General features: G+C 46.2%; 2 protein-coding genes across 2 annotated transcripts in view; both read left to right on the top strand.

Annotated features, from left to right (window-relative positions):
- LOC309564458 (uncharacterized protein) overlaps positions 1-23,209 on the top strand; it is a 1,566,033-nt gene that overhangs the window by 748,763 nt on the left and 794,061 nt on the right. The window lies entirely within an intron of this gene.
- Positions 1-23,209, top strand: part of LOC309564018 (uncharacterized protein) — a gene marked incomplete at both ends in the record, with an annotated part of 37,841 nt that overhangs the window by 1,480 nt on the left and 13,152 nt on the right. The window contains 3 exons of the mRNA XM_082268642.1: positions 18,736-18,878; positions 21,345-21,990; positions 22,324-22,533. Coding sequence (XP_082124768.1) covers positions 18,736-18,878; positions 21,345-21,990; positions 22,324-22,533 — 999 coding nt within the window. The remainder of the gene's footprint in view (positions 1-18,735; positions 18,879-21,344; positions 21,991-22,323; positions 22,534-23,209) is intronic.

The following is a 23,209-nucleotide window of genomic DNA, read 5'->3' as shown; positions in this document are numbered from 1 at the left end:
GAGCTGTGCCAAGTAATGAAATGGCGGGTTGTAGGCCTCTGGAAGGTGACGCCCTCTCTACACTAGCGGGGTAACCAAGACGCTAGCTAAGATTTGGGCCGCTGGGCGTAGTACCTCCGCGTGAGGATGGGTGTTGGTCTCGGGCTAGCTGTGAAAGTGACCTACCTAACTACCACCCCCAGGTGATTATGGAAAGAGTATGACCAAGTGAGACAGCATGCCTGTGATAACCTGTGAGGGGTCTGAAAGGCTTGGCTGAACATCCAATGATGTTCGTGCGTGCCACCTGTATGGGTGAATGAGCGGTTGGCGTCTTGAAGTGAGATGACATAAGCGCCTGACTCAACCACTGATGTGCCCTACGGACGCCAACCCTATGCATATCGAGCGGGACTGTATGGAAGAGCCCACCAGAACCTGCGACTAAGGGAAAGACAGGGAGACGGACGAGGCCCGCCACCCCCCGAGAGTGCGTGTTTCTCCAGGACGTAACCCAGGGACGTGGTTGGAGCGTGTCCTGCGTGTGTCAAAGCCCCGGGCGACGGCCGGCGGCCCGACGAGGGGGTGAGAGCATGGTCCCCGGCTGAGGTAAGTGAAAGGCCTCTGTGGCCGAGCTGCCCCAAGTAATGTATAAATGAGAACTGCAAAAAAAAAAAAAATATATATATATATATATATATATATACACTGTATATATTTTAAATAGAGATGAGGTACCTGTGGGGAAATGACAAAAATAGTGAGATAAACAAACAATTGGTCATGAGACTCAGTAGTATGGCAAAATTATTTATATTATATTTATTTTTTTTCCTCTGGGTGGGACAGGTCAGCAAGGAGGGTGACCGAGCCAGAGAGCTGACCATGCAGGGATGAGGCTGGTGCCAGCCTAAATGGTGTAACGATTAAGGCACTGAGGCAGTTTGGAGTTTTTTTTTTTCTTGTTTGTTGCCGCCGACCTGCGACCAGTGATAAAATGGCAAACTGCTAAGTAATGTCTTGGTTAAAGAAAACCTTCAGTCTTGGGAGCACAATTACTGAAGCTGATGGTGAATAAACAATGAAGTAGTTGCGGAGACTATGAAGTTAAGTTTGATGGGGAAAGAACTACTGGAGGCAGGAAATCCAGTCGGTGAGAAAATGAAAAGTATGCGTAAGCGGCTTATAACTAATCAAAGAATAAGATTAAGGCGGGGGATTATCCAAGCATAACCAAAGCATGATGAGCAGAGTGGCACAGACTGGGAGAAATACACTGGTGAATGGCTGAGGTCAGCTGAGATTAGCAAACACTGTGATAAGGATACCTCAGTTTGACCGATATTAACAAGCAGGAAGTCTGGACAGGGCTGACATCTGCAGGGATGCCATTGTAGAACACACTCCAGTCGCAACCGCGAATACGTTTCTGACATTTACATTGGACAATGGTGCTGATAGATTTGTCCATTCATGATTCCCTTCTCAAGAGGTGCTCTTGAGTTAGAAAATCGCCAGACTTTAGGGGGGGGGGACCTGACCATCTAGGTGGAAAGTGGTGGTGAGGAGCGGGGAGCCTGGGCTTGAAACCTGAGGATGAAGTCCCTCCTCCCCGGCGCCGCCTAGGACTGCCCCTGACAGGTGCTGGAGTGCGGGGAACATCTGCAGGAGGAAGCAATGGAGGGGGGGGGGATTGCGTGTGGCTGACGGTGCTGGAATGAAAAACGGGGGGCGGATCGAGCCACCGCCTCAACCCCAGCCACCTGACAGATGGATGGCCAAGCAGATGACTGTCCCTGGTGGGTACTTGAATCAAGGATGGATGGATGGGATGGTGTGGGGGGGGGGGGGAGTGACCGAACCGCAGCCTCCCCTGGTACTTGCAGTTGCCGGGTGCCTGCTGGCCGACCCGGAAGCGTCCTCCTGGTGGTGCTGCTGCTGGTGGAGAGTGGCGTATTATGAAGCTGACCGATGCTGCAGGAGAGCGGTGAGTGGGACTAAAATGACGGATGGCCAAGCAGTATGCGTGCGGGGACCCGGGGATGACGTCATCCCCCTGCTGCCGCCTGCCCCACGAGGGAGGTCGCGGACCGTCTCTTGGCAGGTGCAATGATCACTGACGGGAGGAGAAATGGGGGATGCGATGGGGGAGGATGGCGAGCGGCAGGTGGTGAGAGGATGAAAGGGGGGGGGGGAGAGACCGAGCCACAGCCCCCCCCTGTACTTAGATGCCGGGTGCCTGCTGGCCAACCCGGAAGCGTCCTCCTGGGGCTTTTGCTGAGGGAGAGCCGGGTATTGGAGGTCCTGCCAGTGGGCGTGAAAGAAATAAATGACAAAATCCTGCAGCAGCCCAGAAGAGGCGCGGGGCCTGACCTTAAATAGGCGGCTCCTCCCCCTCCAACAACTCCGGGCTCCGCCTGGCCATCTATCAGTGTTTGTTCCTCATCTACCTGATGATGGTGTGATCTTCCTGTGTGGAATCCCGGGAATACAGAGGACGGGGGCATCTCTCTGGTGGGTTCCCATTACTGGATCCATCTGTAGGAAACACACACACTGACTGAATACATTGTTTCTATGTGTTTATCAGATGATGGGGGATCTAGGTGGACCCTCCGTACTGCTCTCTCCTTTACAATAAAGTAACCTCTTACCCGGTGATGTGAGGGACGGCTGATTCTCCTTCATGACGTCCTTCCCGGCACCGCTCACCTCTCCTGTCAGCAGCTCGATTATCTCTCTGGAGACATCTAGAATCTTCTTTGTATTTCTCTATTCTATCAGGGAGGGAGGTGGAGGCAATGTGATGGTCATATCATCTCCAGATATCACAGGAGGAGAACCCTAGCATTGAATACAAATAGTAAAATCAAAAGACATTCCCAGAATCCTCCTCACCTCACTGGTCAGGTTTGCATTTTATTAAAACCCCACTGGGATATAATTTACCCACATAGTTCCCCTTTGTTTTTTGGACATTTATTACAAATGACATTTTTCCCTCTTTCTTCCTATTTGAATCTTATAAAATAAAGACATACATATTCCAATGCCCCCTAAAGCGGAGTTCCGGCCTCGGAGATGAAATTTAGATAAAAAAACCCCCGGGACAGTCAGGGCTAATACATTCCATAACGGATAGCCTCCGAACTGTCCCAGGTCGCATTTACCTTTTAGAAGAAATACTTACCTTGAAAATGTCTTGTTCAGCGCTGCCATCTCGGGTGTGGGCACCTGAAGCCAGCGCGTCCTCTTCTGCGTCCTCTCCCGTGTCCTCTTCGTCCCAGAATGCACCTGCACCGTTCGTCACTTCCGGGGCCAGCGCATCATCCCTGCACAGCTTCTGGGCATGCCCAGAAGCTGTTTAGCAGGAAATGACGCGCATGCACCGGAACTGACGAGTGGGGCCGGTGAAGGCGCATTGACTCCTGGGAGCGATGAAGTTCAGCTCCCAGGAATCAATGCAAGGAGGAAGTGACAGCATGGGCCGCGGCCGAGGAGGGAGGAAGAAGAAGAAAGGTAAGTACACTTTCTTAAAAAACAAGTAAAGAAAAAAAGAAATTCGGGAAAATCCATTTGATTTTTAGGACATTCACAGCAAGCCGATGGGCCAAAGTTATTTTTGAGCCCGGAACTCCGCTTTAAATAACCCCCCCCCCCCCCCTCCTCCCATTACCACGACTAAGAAAAAGTGGTATAATCCATGTAGACTGATAAGGTGAGAAGGTGATTGGTGGGAAAGGGGACACATCTCCAAAATGAAGAGAATGTTCTGGCCTCGTAAGTGGGGAAACGTTCTGACCCTGAAGGGGTTAATCTAGGTTTCCGCACTATATATGCGTCTATCATCATCTGCTGGAGATAAAAGAGGTCACAGTGACTATGGAGGAAGAGGACGGACATGATGGGTGCAAATAGAAAATAGGATCTTATTACCTCCTCGATTGCCACATCCAGCAAGGTCTCCTCTCTACTTCCTCCCGAATCACCTTTCACCCGGAAGTTCCTATTTATACCTGACATCACTTCCTGTCTTCCATAGAGACTTCCTGTCTGGGTAGATATGAGATCACCACCTTGTGGAGCTCAGAGGATCTGCAGCCCCGAGAAACTTCATAGTGTGACCATGGCCTTGTGATGTGTGTGTATGTACTGTATATCCTTATAGATGGGTCATCTCCACTTCCACCAAGGGGGAGAGAAATATATTACTGCTCAGTCCAGTCTTTCTCAGCCAGGGTTACTGCAAAGCTTTCTAGGGGTTCCTTGACCAATGAACAATTTCTGTCTCTCAGTAACAACTAAAAGATATCTTTATAATAATCAATAATAGATCCTTAAACCATGTATGAATTTCATATATAAAATGGTCAAATGCTAAATCATTGTGAAAATCCCGTTGTGGAAATAAACATGAAAACATTCCAATAAAAGTGATATAACAAAACAGTGACACAACACGTCACCATAAACGTGACGTGACAATAAAGTGAAAAAGTACAAAGAATTAAAGTCCAAATAAATGTGTATAAAACTGATCTTCAAAATGTGCTCCAAAATGGGTACTGATTGTGAACCCACCGCCAAAAAATGATTGTTGTGAAGAGAAGAACCACCACAGGCAAACAGAGAGGCTTACCGGAACAAGTGGACTCAGTTTGGGATACGCCTAATGGGTCGACTCATGCGATGGTGTCTGCACACCCAATAAGGCAAGGGGAAAACGATATGGCATGTTGTATACAGTACATTTAAAAATGCTTTGTTGATATCTGAATTGTAAGTGTTCTGAACTTTTAATAAATATCTTCATTGTATGGTTTTACACTATGTGGAGGCTTTTGGTTTCCTTTTTATTTTATGATCCATACACTGAGCGTTTGCTGGAGAAGAATCTATCTGTGTATGAGAGTATTGTTGCTCATCCTCTACTGAATCCTTCTACTGAGGGCGAACAAGGAATATTCCAGCATAAAGAGAGTTGCTTGGAGAGTGGTGTGAGGAACGACCGTATCGTTTTTGCCTTGCCTTAATAACCATCTTAGGGAAAGATTCATTGTAAAGCCCACGAGGAGGGGGGGGGGGATCTCCTTAGTCCTGGGTCCCTAGTCAGTGGGAAGGAGGCTGGAACTTAGGTCCCTCCAGTAGCCCAAGTCATGGTGGTGTCCGTGACACTCCAGTACTGCATCCATTTTCTCTTCATTCCCTTCTGTCACTGCATCCTTCAGGACCAGCATATCAGGATCTGACTGTGGTTGGGAAACTTAATGGGAGAGGAGGCGGGGCATTTTAAAGTTCTGGAGCCTCCTCTCCCACTACTTTTAAGAAGCCTTCTGTGGTTACAAGGGACAGCTTTGCTTTCAGTGGCTTCCAGATATAACAGATCCCTCACGGCAAAGCAAGGCACAGACAGGTCTCCACAATCTGAGAGCGAGAAGATCTCCCTGTAAGGTAGCACCACCTAAACAGAAAGAGATAAAACAGAACCAAATACACGCTTAGTAGAGAGAGCCACCTACACAGGGCAGTATTAGAGCCACCTACATAGGGAGAGGCCGGAAAGAGTAAAGATGCAAGGAAGCTTTGGGGGGGGGGGGGGTGGGAGATGAGGGTTGGTGTTGCAAACTGTGCATAGCACACCTCTAAATCCTGCACTCTGTACACAGCACACCCCTAAACTCTGCACTATGTATGTAGTGCACCCCTAAACCCTGCACTCTGAAAGTAACACACTTCTGTACTCTGCAGGTAGCACACCCTTAAACTCTGCACTCTGTACGTACAGCACTCCTGAACTCAGCACATATGGCACTCCTGAACTCAGTAGTCTTCTGTGCATAGAGCACTCCTGAACCCTGCAATCTGTAAGAAGCACACCAAACTCTGCACTCTGTACAAACAGCACTCCTGAACCCTGCACTCTGTATGTAGCACACCCCTAAACTCTGCACTCTGTACGTACAGCACTCCTGAACTCTCCATTCTTTACGTAGAGCACTCCTGAACCATGCACTCTGTACATAGAGCACTCCTGAACTCTGCACTCTGTACATAGAGCACTCCTGAACCCTGCACTCTGTACATAGAGCACTCCTGAACTCTGCACTCTGTACATAGAGCACTCCGAAACCCTGCATGTAGAGCACTCCTGAACTCTGCACTCTGTACATAGAGCACTCCTGAACCCTGCACTCTGTACATAGAGCACTCCGAAACCCTGCATGTAGAGCACTCCTGAACTCTGCACTCTGTACATAGAGCACTCCTGAACTCTGCACTCTGTACATAGAGCACTCCTGAACCCTGCACTATGTACATAGAGCACTCCTCTGCATGTAGCGCACCCCTGAACTCTGTACTTAGAGCACTACTGAACTCTGCACTTTATACATAGCGCAGCCCTTCACTGCCGATGCGACTGGCAAATAAATTGAGTTTGACACCCCTGCCATAATCTGTTCACGGAATGGTGATGGAAAATTCTGCTTTTGTCAGGTATGCCACATATTGTGTGTGATAATGCTAGAACAGGATATGGACATTCGTGTTAAAACCGGGTCCTGCTCTAGATTAGAGTTGGGCCAATCACTCCCGGTTCAGTTCACACCAGAACTCCCAAAACAGAGAAAAATTTTGGATCTGAGCCGCAAACTCTAATAAAGTCTATGGGACCCGAACATGAAAAATTAAAAGTTCTCATTTTTAAGGCTTGGCAAGTTACTGGCCGTAAAAACGGTATGGGGACCCGGGTACTGCCCTGGGGGACATGTATCAATGCAAAAAAAACTTTGAAAAACATCATTTTTAAAGGAGCAGTGATTTTAAAATAGGATGAAATATATACTAAGAGGTATATATCCTCGCGCCTCTGGAAGGTATAGGATATGGTGAATAAATAAATAAATAAATAAATAGAACGATTATAATAAACGTTAAAGAGCAGCTGCTATAATTTTAAAAGGACAGAGGGTGTGCCCCCTAAGGGGTTAATATAGCGCTTGCTGATCTATGGTCACAAACCTGATTGGTGAGTGATTTTTGTGAGGGAATATTGCTATTCCTTAAATGTGATAGCAGGTGTAATAAAGTGCATGTGCTAAATATATAAATTAGCTAAAATATATGTGCAAACAAGAAGGATTAATATAATTATATGTCCCACAAAGAGGCAGTGTAATAACAAAATATATGTGCATATGAGATTAAATCGGGATAAGATCAAATTTGATATATGTGCAAAACGGGATATTACCAAGGAAAAGTGCAAAATACTAAAATAATGACAATTGAATAGGTGGGATAAGCAAAAGTCCGTGCAGTGAAAGTCCAAAGTAAAATGTTCTTGTGCAAAAATGTTCTTATTCATATGATTCCAATAGTTGAGATTGCTGGCAAAAACGGCAACTTCTTAAGTAAGGGGTACAAACTCACCGGATTTGGTGGGTCCTGACTGCCATACGGCCCCAAGACCTTCCGAGCTTGTGGCTTCACAAAGCCTCAGGTAACTCGAATCCTGCGGTTGGGAAACCGATCCTCAGAGTCCAAGTAGAGGGGAAAATAAAGATGCTCCAATGGTGCAGTACCGTTAAAAAGACTTTTATTGCCAAATTAAATAAAACATAAGTGAAATAGAAACAAAATAGGCAACACGTCCGCTCTGGGTAAAATGCCTGGGAATGAGGAATGGCGATTGCCGGTTTGCGTCCCACCAGGCTACCCGGAAGCGTGCACAGATACAGGAGAAGTACAGGAGAAGGAGGAGCAGATTGAGCTTCTCTCCTATCCGTGTGAGGAGGGGGGAGTGGAATTCTGCTGGGCTTGGGCAATGAGAGAGAGCGTAACAGACACTCTCGGAGTACAACTGCAGCCAAAAACCCTTCTGGGGGGGTTACGGTCTTGTTGTCTGAATAATGTGCCTGGATATCATGCAGTCTGAAACCCTGACACACACACACACCTACACAGGTTGAACTAGATGGATTAACGTCTTTACATTTCCACCCCCTATTGGAGGAAAACCAAAATGCATCCAATCATGTATTTCCAGGGTTGAAACTTCTTGATTTTACATGAGGACACATAAGGCCTCCAAGTCCTGTTACACATCTTTCTGGAGGGAGGTTTTCTGGCCTTCAGTAATGTAGATATGATCGTACCAGATACTTTTTAATCCTTCAGCTCCTGGGTTTTAAAAGCCGGGTTGCCAAGACACCCCTGAAGAAACCTCAAGGCACCCTGGTTAAAATCGGCTGGTCCAGCCATTTATTACAGGCATCCATCTGTCCTTGGGCATTGTGAGTACAGATACTGAGAGATCTTGGGGACCTTGTGCTCCAGCTACCCCTCTGGTGCTTTATATTCAGCTGTGGGTCTATTAAAGGGGACACTGGTGTCCTGAAGAGCTCTGTCCAGCTAATCTACTTCTTAAAGGGACTTTGCTCTTGTGGTTCTAACTACTACTTAAGCTGAAGTCTACTGTTTGTTACAAGGCCAGACTTCATTATAGCTTGCTCAGAAAGGCCCTCAAGTTGTACATAGTTCTTATCTTTGGAGTATCCCACCACTTCCCTCAACCCTATCCAAGTTCTCCAAAAATACAAACCACAAAAACAACATCCCCTAGACTGGTCCTTAAAGAGCTGTGTGAATGAGCCTGTTGTGTGCCCGGCTGCTGGGCAGAAGACCTGGACAGTAATCCTGCAAATTCTACGGAACCTATTTTTAATTGTATTTGAATTCTTCAATCAACACCTCACTATATCCTAACACCTATACAAAGGTGGTGTATCCAGATCAGTGCAAAACCTTGGGATCCATACCTGGACCCCATGCAATGAAGACAGCCTTTAATATAATTATTGCTGCAGCAGGTTCTATACATGTACAGATGCGCCACTTTACAGGCAGATTAAGATGAAACCCCCCCCCCCCCCCCCCAGGCAAGGGATTATTAATTTGTATTGTCTCACTTTAAACATTATAAAATCACTGCTCCTTTAAAAATTATGTTTTTAAAGTTTTTTTGCATTGATACATGTCCCCTAGGGCAGTACCCGGGTCCCCATACCGTTTTTACGGCCAGTAACTTGCCAAGCCTTAAAAATGAGAACTTTTAATTTTTCATGTTCAGGTCCCATAGACTTTATTAGAGTTTGCGGCTCAGATCCAAACTTTTTCTCTGTTCTGGGAGTTCTGGTGTGAACTGAACCAGGAGTGATTGGCCCAATTCTGTTCTAGAGCAGGACCCGATTTTAACACGAATGTCCATATCCTGTTCTAGCATTATCACACGCAATATGTGGCATACCTGACAAAAGCAGAATTTTCCATCACCATTCCATGAACAGATTATGGCAGGGGTGTCAAACTCAATTATTATTGCCAGTCGCATCGGCAGTGAAGGGGTGCGCTATGTATAAAGTGCAGAGTTCAGTAGTGCTCTAAGTACAGAGTTCAGGGTTGCGCTACGTGCAGAGTTCAGGAGTACTTTACGTACAGCATTTGGGGGTGCGCTACCTACAGAGTGCAGAGTTCAGGAGCGCTCTACATGCAGGGTTTAGGAGTGCTCTATGTACAGAGTGCAGGGTTCAGGAGTGCTCTATGTACAGAGTGCAGAGTTCAGGAGTGCTTTACGTACAGAGTGCAGAGTTTAGGGGGTGTGCAATGTACAGAGTGCAGGGTTCAGGAGTGCTCTACGTAAAGAGTGGAGAGTTCAGGAGTGCTGTACGTACAGAGTGCAGAGTTTAGGGGTGTGCTACATACAGAGTGCGGGGTTCAGGAGTGCTCTACGTACAGAGTGCAGAGTTTGGTGTGTTTCTTACAGAGTGCAGGGCTCAGGAGTGCTCTATGCACATAAGACTACTGAGTTCAGGAGTGCCATGCGTGCTGAGTTCAGGAGTGCTGTACGTATAGAGTGCAGAGTTTAGGGGTGTGCTACCTGCAGAGTACAGAAGTGTGTTACTTTCAGAGTGCAGGGTTTAGGGGTGCACTACATACATAGTGCAGGGTTTAGGGGTGCGCTGTGTACAGAGTGCAGGGTTTAGAGTTGTGCTATGCACAGTTTGCAACACCAACCCTTATTCCCCCCCCCCCCCCCCAAAGCTTCCATGCATCTTTACTCTTTCCGGCCTCTCCCTATGTAGGTGGCTCTAATACTGCCCTGTGTAGGTGGCTCTCTCTACTAGGTGTGTATTTGGCTCTGTTTTATCTTATTGTGTAGGTGGTGCTACCTTGCAGGGAGATCTTCTCGCTCTCAGATTGTGGAGACCTGTCTGTGCCTTGCTTTACCATGAGGGATCTGTTACATCTGGAAGCCACTGAAAGCAAAGCTGTCCCTTGTAACCACAGAAGGCTTCTGAAACGTAGTGGGAGAGGAGGCTCCAGAACTTTAAAATGCCCCGCCTTCTCTCCCATTAAGTTTCCCAACCAGAGTCAGATCCTGATATGCTGGTCCTGAAGGATGCAGTTACAGAAGGGAATGAAGAGAAATGGATGCAGTACTGGAGTGTCACGGACACCACCATGACTTGGGCTACTGGAGGGACCTAAGAGCCAGCCTCCTTCCCACTGACTAGGGACCCAGGACTAAGGAGACTCCCTCCCCCTTGTGGGCTTTACAATGAATCTTTCCCTACAATGGTTATTAAGGCAAGGCAAAAACGATATGGTCGTTCCTTACACTACTCTACAAGCAACTCTCTGTATGCTGGAATATTCCATGTCCACCCTCAGTAGAAGCATTCAGTAGAGGATGAGCAACAATACTCTCATACACAGATAGATTCTTCTCCAGCAAACGCTCAGTGTATGGATCATAAAATAAAAAGGAAACCAAAAGCCTCCACATAGTGTAAAACCATACAAGGAAGATATTTATTAAAAGTTCAGAACACTTACAATTCAGTTATCAAGAAAGCGCTTTCATATGTACTGTATACAACATGCCATATCGTTTTCCCCTTGTCTTATTGGGTGTGCAGACACCATCGCATGAGTCGACCCATTTGGCGTATCCCAAACTGGGTCGACTTGTTCCGGTAAGCCTCTCTGTTAGTCGGTGGTGGTTCTTCTCTTCACAACAATAATTTTTTGGCGGTGGGTTCACAATCAGAATGTGGACTACAAAATCCTCGCCAAGGTTCTGGCCAACAGGCTTAAAACTGTCATCGGACAGATCATCCACCCGGATCAGACTTGTGGCATTCCTGGTCGCAGGATAGCGGCCAGCCTTGCGCTTGTCTGGGACACGGTCCAGTACATTCGAATCTGCCGTGTGCACGCGGCCCTGGTCAGTCTTGACCAGGAAAAGGCCTTTGACCGTGTCTCCCATGAGTTTATGTGCAGAGCTCTGCGCAGGTTTGGTCTTGTTTTGTTCATATGTGAATGTGATGTATCATGACATTTGTAGTACGGTGTTGGTGAATGGCTGGAAAACTGACCCTTCCCCTGTTCTCTCTGGGGTCAGACAAGGCTGCCCTCTCTCACCTCTGCTTTTTGTTTGCTGTATAGAGCTCTTTGCCGAATGCATCCGACAGAACCCAGAGATCAGAGGGATCACCGCACCGGGACCGGACAGAAGGGTTGTCAAGTGCTAACGCCACATGGACGACGTAACGGTGTTCTGTGCTGACCAGCGCTCCATTCACTCGCTCGTCCAGACCTGTGAGGACTTCGGCAAAGCTTCAGGGGCAAAGGTCAACTGCGGGAAGTCAGAGGTCATGCTCTTCGGAAAGTGGTTCCTGCCTTCTTCTGCACTCATCCCCTTCAGCGTCAAGGTGGACTTCATCAAACTTCTTGGAGCTTGGTTTGGAGCTGGGGGCGCAGCCCTGAAGTCTTGGGAGGAGAGACTGTCCAAGATGAGACAGAAGTTTGGACTATGGAGCCTCAGAGAACTCACCATCGAAGGGAAAACCCTGGTACTCCGCAGCGAGTAGCATTACAAGCATTACAAAGAGTTTAATAAGAAATGTAAAGACGAAATCAGGGCGGCTAAAATAGAACACTAGAGACATATAGCGGAGGAGAGTAAAACGAACCCCAAGAAGTTCTTTAAGTATATAAACAGAAAGAAAGTGAGGCCAGATCACATTGGCCCCATAAAAGATGACAAAGGAAATATGGCCACTGAGGACAGGGAAAAGGCGGAAGTGTTAAATCATTTCTTCTCTTCAGTCTTCACAACAGAATCGGGGGGCTACACAAACCTTGCTTGTAAAGCCGAACTAAACAACACACCTCAGGAAGTACCCCCATGGCTAACAGAAGATAGACTTAGAACTAAACTAGAGAAACTTAACATAAATAAATCACCGGGACCGGATGGCTTGCACCCCATTGTTCTTAAAGAGCTCAGCCAGGTGATTGCCAGACCATCATTCTTGATCTTTAAGGATAGTTTACAGACGGGTATGGTGCCAACTGATTGTAAAAAAGCCAACGTGGTACCAATATTTAAAAAGGGGCCGAGGTATATCCCGGGGAACTATAGGCCGGTCAGCCTAACATCTGTAGTCTGCAAGATGTTGGAGGGGATGTTAAGGGACCACATACAAGACTTTAGTAATGAAAACTGTATTATTAGTAGTAATCAGCATGGATTCATGAAAAATTGTTCTTGCCAAACCAATCTATTAACCTTCTACGATGAAGTGAGCTGCCACCTAGATAAAGGTAAGCCAGTGGATGTGGTGTATCTGGACTTTGCAAAGGCCTTTGACACCGTTCCCCACAAACGCTTACTGTACAAACTAAGGAAGGTAGGTATGGACCATAAGGTGAGTACCTGGATAGAGAACTGGCTCCAGGGGAGAGTACAGAGGGTGGTGATTAATGGGGAGTACTCGGATTGGGCGGGTGTGGAAAGTGGGGTCCCCCAGGGTTTGGTCCTGGGACCAATCCTGTTTAATTTATTCATAAATGATCTAGAGGAGGGGATATCTAGTACAATCTCAGTATTTGCAGATGACACTAAACTAGGCATGCCAATATCTTCTATGCAGGATGTGGAAACCTTACAAGCGGACCTGAACAAAATAACGGGGTGGGCAACTACATGGCAGATGAGGTTTAATGTTCATAAATGTAAAGTAATGCACTCGGGGGCCAAAAACCAGAAAGCAAGCTACTCACTAGGGGGGGGGGGGGACCTCTGGGTGAGTCTAGGATGGAAAAGGACTTGGGGGTACTGGTAGACAACAAGCTTGGCAGTGGCATGCAATGCCAAGCCGCTGCAAGTAAAGCCAACAGAATACTGGGATGTATAAAAAAGGGGATTCACTCCAGAAATAAAGAGATTATTCTCCCGCTCTACAAGACTCTGGTCCGGCCACATCTGGAGTATGCTGTCCAGTTCTGGGCACCGGTCCTCAGGAAGGATGTGCTGGAACTGGAAAGAGTCCAGAGAAGGGCAACAAAAATAATTAGGGGAATGGAGGACATCAGCTATGAGGAAAGACTACAAGCACTGAACTTATTCTCTCTGGAGAAGAGACGATTGAGGGGGGATATGATATCAATGTACAAATACTGTACTGGTGACCCTAGCATGAGGAACAAACTATTCAGAGAAAGGAGATACACTAAGACATGTGGCCACTCACTAAAACTAGAGGAAGGGCGGTTTAACCTTAAAATGCATAAGGGTTTTTTCACTGTAAGAGCGGTAAGGATGTGGAATTCTCTTCCACAAGCAGTCGTATCAGCTGGGAGCATTGATAGTTTCAAAAAGCTATTAGATGGACACCTTAAAGACCACAACATACAGGGGTATACAATGTACGGTTAAAAGCAAACACACATACACATCATAGGTTGAACTGGATGGACTGTTGTCTTTTTTCAACCTCACTAACTATGTAACTATGTGTAAGGTTCTGGCACTCTCAGTGCCTCCTATCACATCATTTCCGGGTGCTTTCCATCTACCTAGATAGATGAAGCACCTATAGGTGTGCTTCCCTTTAAGAGTGCTGACATCATCACTGAGCGCCGGACTGAACAGCTATTTAAATCACCAGCTCTCACTCACATGTGTTCATTCAACCTGCTGTGTGCCTAGATGTGCCTTGATGCTAACCTGTCTTGAAGCTCTCATGCTTGCAAGCATACCTCGCTGTCGGAACCACGCTGCGCTGATCCCTGTATCCCGCTACCGGATCATCCGCTCTTGTCGAACCTCTCCTCTGCTACATTGCTACTAGTTATAAGTACCCCACAGGGGAAACCTCAATAACCTTCATACTAAAGCTTACACTGTCTAGCTCTGCATACTAGGGACTGTTACTACATCTGCACTATCTAGATTGCTGGCTCTTGAGCCTACTATCATCTGCTCTTGCACTGGGTTAGTCTCTCCTGTATGTCATCTGCTATCCTATCATCTACTACCATACATGATTGCTAACCTATCTGCATCCCACCTGTTACTATCTCATTCTCAAGAACATTCCTCTCAAGTGTCTGTCACCTATCGTCTCAACTCAACCTGTCTCTTCAGCCTATCACCTCTATACTACTATATACATAGATCACTCCAGGAACTTCTTACTGAGTGTGTGTATTTACTTGCTGAATTGAGATCATCCACACATGATGAGTCTTTGGGAGTTGGGATTGGTGTCTCAGCGTTTCTCTACATGACTACTGAAGTGGAATATTTCTGCAGCTGTAAATCCACATCATACATAAAACGCAGGAGGGTTACACTATGTAACTATGAGATTCTCCCTGTGTTGCAGTACCTTGCCCAGGCCTGGCCCCCCCCCCCCCCGGGTCAACACCTGCAAGGCCATCACCAGGGCAGTGTTCCACTTCATCTGGGGCTCCAAGATGGACAGAGTGAAGCAGTCAGTCATGTTCAAGGAACCCCTCAAGGGTGGTAAGGGCGTGCCCGACATCGCAACGTTACTGAGGGTGTTCTTTGCCTACAACTGCATCCGCAGGACTTTAATGGACAGAACTTTGGACTCTGGCGGCAACTCCATGTCCCGTTTTTTCCTCCTTCCTCTTTGGAGGTCCCTTGGATGGGACAAATGGGACAGTTCCATCCCCTACAACTGGGACACTCCTTGGTACTGCTTGGACACTTTCAAGTTCATCAAGGAGCTGGGGCTGCATGGAGTTAAGCCCGACTTGTGGAAGCCAAAAACTATCTACAAGTTGATCAGAGCATCGGACATTGCTGAGACTGTTCCAGGCCTCCCTTCAGCCACTTGCAAAGTGGTCTGGAGGAATGTTTCTTCAAAGGGACTCACCAACAGGCATAAAGATCTGGTGTGGATGGCTGTCCAGGGGGGGCTGCCACTCAGGACATTTATGCATGCCAGAAACTTGTGCAGATACAGGCACTGCCCCTTTTGCATCATTCATGAGGAAACTGCTTTGCACGTTTTCTGGGAGTGCTCATTTGCACAGAGCCTGTTGAGGGCCTTGGAACCTGAACTCAGAGACTTCGTTCCACAGACTGCCATCACACATTTCCGTGTGCTGAATGGACTTTTTCATGGAACTTTTTCACAGGAGTACATTGACAAAACCTGGCGGGTGTTGTGTTGCTTTAAGGACGCTTTATGGTGCGCCAGAAAGCGCCTTATCCACCAGCGGGAGAGGATGTCTATTCAGGACTGTCGCAGACTGGTCCACAGTCTGCTCAGAGACTATAACCTCATGGATCTCATGGAGGAAGAGGAGGTCTGAAGATTTCCCCTCCCCCCACTCTCCCTTGTGTGTCTTTGTCCATTCAATAAAGCTTCCGGCTTGTGATTTCATTCCCCTCCCCTTACCCCACTCTTCCACCCCCCCATCACACCTGTTGCTTTTTTGAAATGCAATATTATATTGGTTGATATCATTTGATTAATACAACGTATAGACAACGTTTTTCAGTTTCATGCTTCAGGGGTATTGCGGCATCATGCATGATGTGATGGCACGGGGTATCCTTACTCCACACAACACATCAGGCATCATACTGCAGAATGAATGTATTTGTATGACCGGAAATGTATTGTAATGTAGTGTATTTATGCGCTGCATCGCAGTACAGGGGAGAATGTACCCCGACAAAGTATTGTTTTTTGTATATCTTTTATGCAAATAAAGATTACATTTTCAACCAAAAATCAGTACCCATTTTGGAGCACATTTTGAAGATCAGTTTTATACACATTTATTTGGACCTTAATTCTTTGTACTTTTTCACTTAAATGTCACGTCACGTTCATGGTGACGTGTTGTGTCACTATTTTGTTATATCACTTTTATTGGGATGTTTTCATGTTTATTTCCACAACGGGATTTTCATATTGATTTGGCATTTGACCATTTTCTATATGAAATTCATACATGGGTTAAGGATCTATTGTTGATTATTATAAAGATATATTTTAGTTGTTACTGAGAGACAGAAATTGTTCATTGGTCAAGGAACCCCTAGAAAGCTTTGGAAGAACCCTGACTGAGAAAGATTGGACTAGGCAGTAATATATTTCTCTTCCCCTTGGTGGGAGTGGAGATGACCCATCTATAAGGATATACAGTACATACACACACAGCTCAAGGCCGTGTTCACACTACGAAATGTTTCTCAGGGCTGCAGATCCTCTAAGCTCCACAAGGTGGTGATCTCATGTGTACCCAGACAGGAAGTCTCTATGGAAGACAGGAAGTGATGTCAGGTATAAATAAGAAGTTCTGGGTGAAAGGTGATTCGGGAGGAAGTAGAGAGGAGACCTTGCTGGATGTGGCAATCGAGGAGGTAATAAGATCTTATTTTCTATTTTCACCCATCATGTCCGTCCTCTTCTTCCATAGTCACTGTGACCTCTTTTATCTCCAGCAGATGACGATAGACACATATATAGTGCGTAAACGTAGATTAACCCCTTCAGGGTCAGAACATTCCCCCACTTACGAGGCCGGAACATTCTCTTCATTTTGGAGATGTGTCACCTTTCCCACCAATCACCTTCTCATTTATCAGTCTAAACGGATTATACCGCTTTTTCTTATTCGTGGGTTATGGGAGGGGGGGGGGGGTTATTTGAAGCAGAGTTCTGGGCTCAAAAACAACTTTTGCCCATCCGCTTGCTGTGAATGCCCTAAAAATCAAACCGATTTTCCTGAATTTCTTTTTTTCTTTACTTACCCTTTTTTTTTAAGAAAGTGTACTTACCTTCCTTCTACTTCCTCCCTCCTCGGCCGCGGCCCGTGCCATCACCTACTCCTTGCATTGATTCCTGGGAGCTGAACTTCTTAGCTCCCAGGAGTCAATGCGCCTGCACTGGCCCCACTCGTCAATTCCGGTGCAGGCGCGTCATTTCCTGCTAAACAGCTTCTGGGCATGCCCAGAAGCTGTGCAGGGATGATGTCCTGGAAGTAACAAACGGGGCCGGTGCAGGCACATTCTGGGACAAAGAGGACATGGGAGAGAATGCAGAAGAGGACACGCTGGCTTCAGCTGCCCACACCCGAGATGGCAGCGCTAAACAAGACATTTTCAAGGTAAGTATTTCTTCTAAAAGGTAAGTGCAACCTGGGACAGTTCGGAGGCTATCCGTTATGGAATGTACTAGCCCTGACTGTCCCGGGGGTATTTTTATCTAAATTTCATCTCCAAGGCTGGAACTCCGCTTTAAGGGGCATTGGAATATGTTTGTCTTTATTTTATAAGATTCAAATAGGAAGAAAGAGGGAAAAATGTCATTTGTAATAAATGTCCTAAAAACGAATTTTTCCATAATGATCCCAGTCTCAGATATTCATCCTAAAATGTGATCAGTAAAGTCTCCGAAGTACACGGAGATCACAGGAATATGATGTGTCCTGGCAAAGCCCAAGGACAAAGTTCATCTTTCAGTTTAGGAGAGGTTGGACGCACCCGGGAGAAATGATTCGGTGTACAGGAACCCCACACAACGCCCCACACAGGTCCTCCACCCAGTGTCTTCCAATCAGTCAGAGAATCCTATGACACCACACTTACCTCACAGCTTCTCCTCTCAATGTCCCTCCAACCAGTGTCAGAGAATCCTATGACATCACACTGACCTCACAGCTCCTCCTCTCAATGTCCCTCTCACTAATAGAGCAACACTGTTGCTCCTGCATTGTGTGTAATGACACCAGAATTGATTGCAACAGGCTTTGAACCTACAGGGTGAGGGGGAAAGGGGCGCTATGTGGGTAAATGATATCCCAGTGGGGTTTTTATAAAATGGAAACCTGACCAGTGAGGTGAGGAGGATTCTGGGAATGTCATTTCATTCTAGTATTTGTATTCAATGCTAGGGTTCTCCTCCTGGGATATCTGGAGATGATATGACCATCACATTGCCTCCACCTCCCTCCCTGATAGAATAGAGATATACAAAGAAGATTCTAGATGTCTCCAGAGAGATAATCAAGAGGTGTGCGGTGCTGGGAAGGACGTCATGATGGAGAATCAGCCGCCCCTCACATCACCGGGTAAGAGGAGACTTTATTGTAAAGGAGAGAGCAGTACGGAGGATCCACCTAGATCCCCTATCATCTGATAAACACATAGAAACGATGTATTCAGTCAGTGTGTGTGTTTCCTACAGATGGATCCAGTAATGGGAACCCACCAGAGAGATGTCCCCGTCCTCTGTATTCCCGGGATTCCACACAGGAAGGTCACACCATCCCCCACCATCATCAGGTAGATGAGGAACAATCACTGATAGTTATAATTTATACACAAGGTTGTTTCTCATAATAAATTCTTTATTATATGTTTAGAGTGAAAACCTGAAGGATTATAATATTGATGTTAAAGAGGAGAATGAAAAGCATGGAGTGATCGAAGAGTTTTCTGAAAAATATCATGATCTCAACAAGAGGATGATGGAGTCACCTAGTAACAGAGAATGTCCCCGTCCTCTGTATTCCCGGGATTCCACACAGGAAGATCACACCATCCCTCACCATCATCAGGTAGAGGAGTAACAATTATGGGTAGCTATGATTTATATACAAACGTGTTTGTTACAATGAATGTTTTATTATATATTCAGAGTGGAAACCTCGGGGATGATAATATTTTTGTTAAAGAAGAGTATAAAGAGGAGGATGAGGAGTATGGAGTGAAGGAGGAACTTTCAGATGGACATAAGAATATGATGGAGCTACCTGTTAATTGGAACCCACCAGAGAGATGTCCCCATCCTTTATATTCCTGGGGTTCCACACAGGAAGGTCACACCATCCCTCACCATCATCAGGTAGATGAGGAACAATCACTGATAGTATCATTAGGATCTGTACATTATCTGCATTGTTACCATTGATGTCATTTTTATTATATATTCAGAGTGGAAACCTGAGAGATTCTAAAGTTGAGGTTAAAGAAGAGATAAAAGAGGAGGATGATGAGGATGAGGATGGGGTCATAGAGGAAGTACATAAAGATCTGTACCAGGACACCATGGTGGAGTCATCCAGCTACAGAAACCCACCAGAGAGATGTCCCCGTCCTCTGTATTCCCGGGATTCCACACAGGAAGGTCACACCATCCCTCAATGTTACAAGGTTGGTGGGAAACTCATGGAGACGATGTGTGGATTTATGATGTGATGACCCAATAATAAAGCTTAAATTTTACAGATGATATTCTCTCTCATTTTATTGGTTTAGAGTGGAGATCCAATCGATATAGAATTTGAGGTTAAAGCAGAAGAAGAAGAGACATATGTGAGGGATGATCAGCAGTCTATGGAGGAGGATGGAATAACGGGGACATTTATAGAGGAGGACACTCCTACAGAGATCAACACAGGTGGGTCATTACAACTAAATACATTCCTCCACCCATACTGCTCACTGATTGGTCCAGAGTAGGGCGGGGACTGGGTGAAATCAGCCTGTAATCCCCTGGTCACTTTCCTGAGCTGTGTTCCCCGTCCTGTATTCCTGTATTTCTCTCGGATAATCTTCCTTCTCTGTGCTGCAGACACAATTTATGTCTCTAGACTGGATTTATGGAGATTCTGGGGTTCAGCTGGCAGCAAAATTTTGTTTTTTTACAATAGACGTTGCTTGACCTAGACACCTGGGGTATGTACCTTGGGTCTTCTGCCCCATGTCCGGGTCTAGCAAGATCTCTGACAGAACAATTTTCCCGGGGTTACTTGCTCTGTTATTTGCTGGCTGTGGCGGGTGGAGGGATATGTCTGTATAGTCTCACACCCAAGTCACTGAGTGCAGTCTCAGGAGATGGGAGGCAGCGGTGTGGGACCTCTGCAGCTGATTACTGAACACAAATATTCTGAGTCCTGACCCCTGCACTATATACTCTATGTTGTACATTACATACTCCCGACCCCTGCACTATATACTCTATGTTGTACATTACATACTCCTGACTTCTGCTCTCTCCCATCTACCCACTGCTATATATACACATAATAGGGATTCTCTTTTGTTACACTCATTTCCTACCAGCTGGACATTTTATATCTGATGATTTGATTGGAGGACAGACTTTTACATCCTCCAACTTTGGAACCCTTAACAGAAAGTGATAATGAGGGAGGAGTCAGTAACCCAATGACGGTGGTCTTTAGGATCAGTCCAGTCTTCATCTTGGTTGTTCTCCCCCATCCTCACCCTCTGACCTCTGGTGGGGCTCAGCCCCGCTGCTATTCATGACTAAATCATGGACTAAATAAGGAAGTGCGGGACTTCTTGTGTAGGGAAGATGGCAATGAGTGATAGAGGGGGAGGGGACACTCGTCCTATAATCCCCTCATCACGGTCACTCCTATAAAAGACAGTTCTCGTTGTTTCCTCACTCTCTGACTAAGGTCCATGAATAAAGAAATGAACTGGTAGGAGATCAGAGGACCCATTTACTAGTTACCTTGAGGGGGGAATTGTAAGATCCTCAGAGACAAAGCTGTCTGATGTGGGCGGAGTCCTGGTTTAGGGGAACCAATCTGCTGATGTCTAGTAATAATCTTTGTATTTCTATTTTAGTAGATGGACGGGAGATGAGGAAAACCTCAGAGGATTGTCTCACTTTGTCTCCAGACTGTAAAGTAGAAGATGAGGACATCACACAGTATAGTCCAGGAGAAAACCCGGCTACCTCAAATGTCCATCCGGCACCACCCAGTGTAAATGGACCATCGTATTCCTCTTATCCTGAGGAACCTCAGACTGTGAGGAACCCTGCCGGACCATCGTATTCCTCTTATCCTGAGGAACCTCAGACTGTGAGGGACGGTGGCGGACCATCGTATTCCTCTTATCTTGAGGAATCTCAGACTGTGAGGGACGATGCCGTCCTTCCAACAAATAAGAGGTTTTCCTGTGCTGAGTGCGGGATGTGTTTCTGTACTGAATCAAGTTTTAATGTTCATAAACAATATCACACAGGCAAGAAGCCGTATTCTTGTCCTGAGTGCGGGAAATGTTTTTCATTTAAGTCCAATCTTTACATACATCAGAGATCGCACACAGGTGAGAAGCCGTATTCCTGCCCTGAGTGTGGGAAATGTTTTTCAATAAGGTCCCATCTTTCCCAACATCAGAGATCTCACACAGGTGAGAAGCCATATTCCTGCACTGAGTGCGGGAAATGTTTTTCAATAAAGTCCCATCTTTCCCAACATCAGAGATCTCACACAGGTGAGAAGCCATATTCCTGCCCTGAGTGTGGGAAATGTTTTTCAATAAAGTCCCATCTTTCCCAACATCAGAGATCTCACACAGGGGAGAAGCCGTATTTCTGCCTTGAGTGCGGGAAAGGTTTTTCAATAAAGTACGAACTTTCCCGACATCAGAGATCTCACACAGGCGAGGAGCCGTATTCCTGCCCTGAGTGCGGGAAATGTTTTTCAGTGAAGTCCACTCTTTCCAGACATCAGAGATCTCACACAGGCGTGAAGCCGTATTCCTGCCCTGAGTGTGGAAAATGTTTTTCAGGAAAGTTCCAACTTTCCCAACATCAGAGATCTCACACAGGCGTGAAGCCGTATTCCTGCCCTGAGTGCGGGAAATGTTTTTCAGTGAAGTCCACTCTTTCCATACATCAGAGATCTCACACAGGCGTGAAGCCGTATTCCTGCCCTGAGTGTGGGAAATGTTTTTCAGTAAGGTCCAGTCTTTCCAAACATCAGAGCTTGCACACAGGGGAGAAACGATATTCCTGCCCTGAGTGCAGGAAATGTTTTTCATTAAAGGCCCAACTTTCCCAACATCAGAGATCTCACACAGGCGAGAAGCCGTATTCCTGCCCTCAGTGTGGGAAATGTTTTTCAGTAAGGTCCAGTCTTTCCATACATCAGAGATTGCACACAGGTGAGAAGCCGTATTCTTGTTCTGAGTGCGGGAAATGTTTTCGTTTGCAATACTATCTTTATGCACATAAAAGAACTCACACAGGTGAGAAGCCGTATTCTTGTCCTGTGTGTGGGAAACATTTTTCAGAGAAGTCCTCTGTTTCCAGACATCTGGGATTGCACAGGGTTGTGAAGCCGTATTCCTGTCATAGATGCGATAAAGGTTTTCAAAATAAGTTTGACCTTGAATCACATGTGAGATTGCAATCGGAGGTAGATCCACTTTCCTCTTCTGATTGGAGGAAGTGTAACCCACAGAAGTCCTCTGTTTACAGTCATCTGAAGTTGGACACGGAGGAGAATGAACTTTCCTGGTCTGACTGACGGAATTGTTCCTCACTGAAGTCCAATCTTTCCAGACATCAGAGCTCTCACAAGGGGGAGAAGCCGTATTCCTGTCCTGAGTAAGGGAATTGTTCCTCACTGAAGTCCGATCTTTCCAGACATCAGAGGTCTCACACGGGGGAGAAGCCATATTCCTGTCCTGAGTGAGGGAATTGTTCCTCACTGAAGTCCGATCTTTCCAGACATCAGAGCTCCCACATGAGGGAGAAGCCGTATTCCTGTCCTGAGTGAGGGAAATGTTCCTCACTGCAGTCCAATCTTTCCAGACATCAGAGGTCTCATACGGGGGAGAAGCCATATTCCTGTCCTGAGTGAGGGAATTGTTCCTCACTGAAGTCCTGTCTTCCTGTACATCAGGGGTCCCACACAACCCTGGAGATGTATTTGTGCCTTAAATCGGGTAATGTCTTCTATATGAATGTTGGTGGACATGTGGGCAAGAAGTACATCCTGATATATACACTTGAGATATACTCCATTGCTGATCGTTATCATGTAAGAAACACTTCATAAGGAGATAAGAGAT

Source organism: Pelophylax lessonae (assembly GCF_965119305.1).
Source record: "Pelophylax lessonae genome assembly, chromosome: 9".
In the NCBI taxonomy this organism is placed as follows: domain Eukaryota; kingdom Metazoa; phylum Chordata; class Amphibia; order Anura; family Ranidae; genus Pelophylax; species Pelophylax lessonae.
Note: the sequence above shows the minus strand (reverse complement) of the source record. Positions and strands in the feature narration are given on the sequence as shown.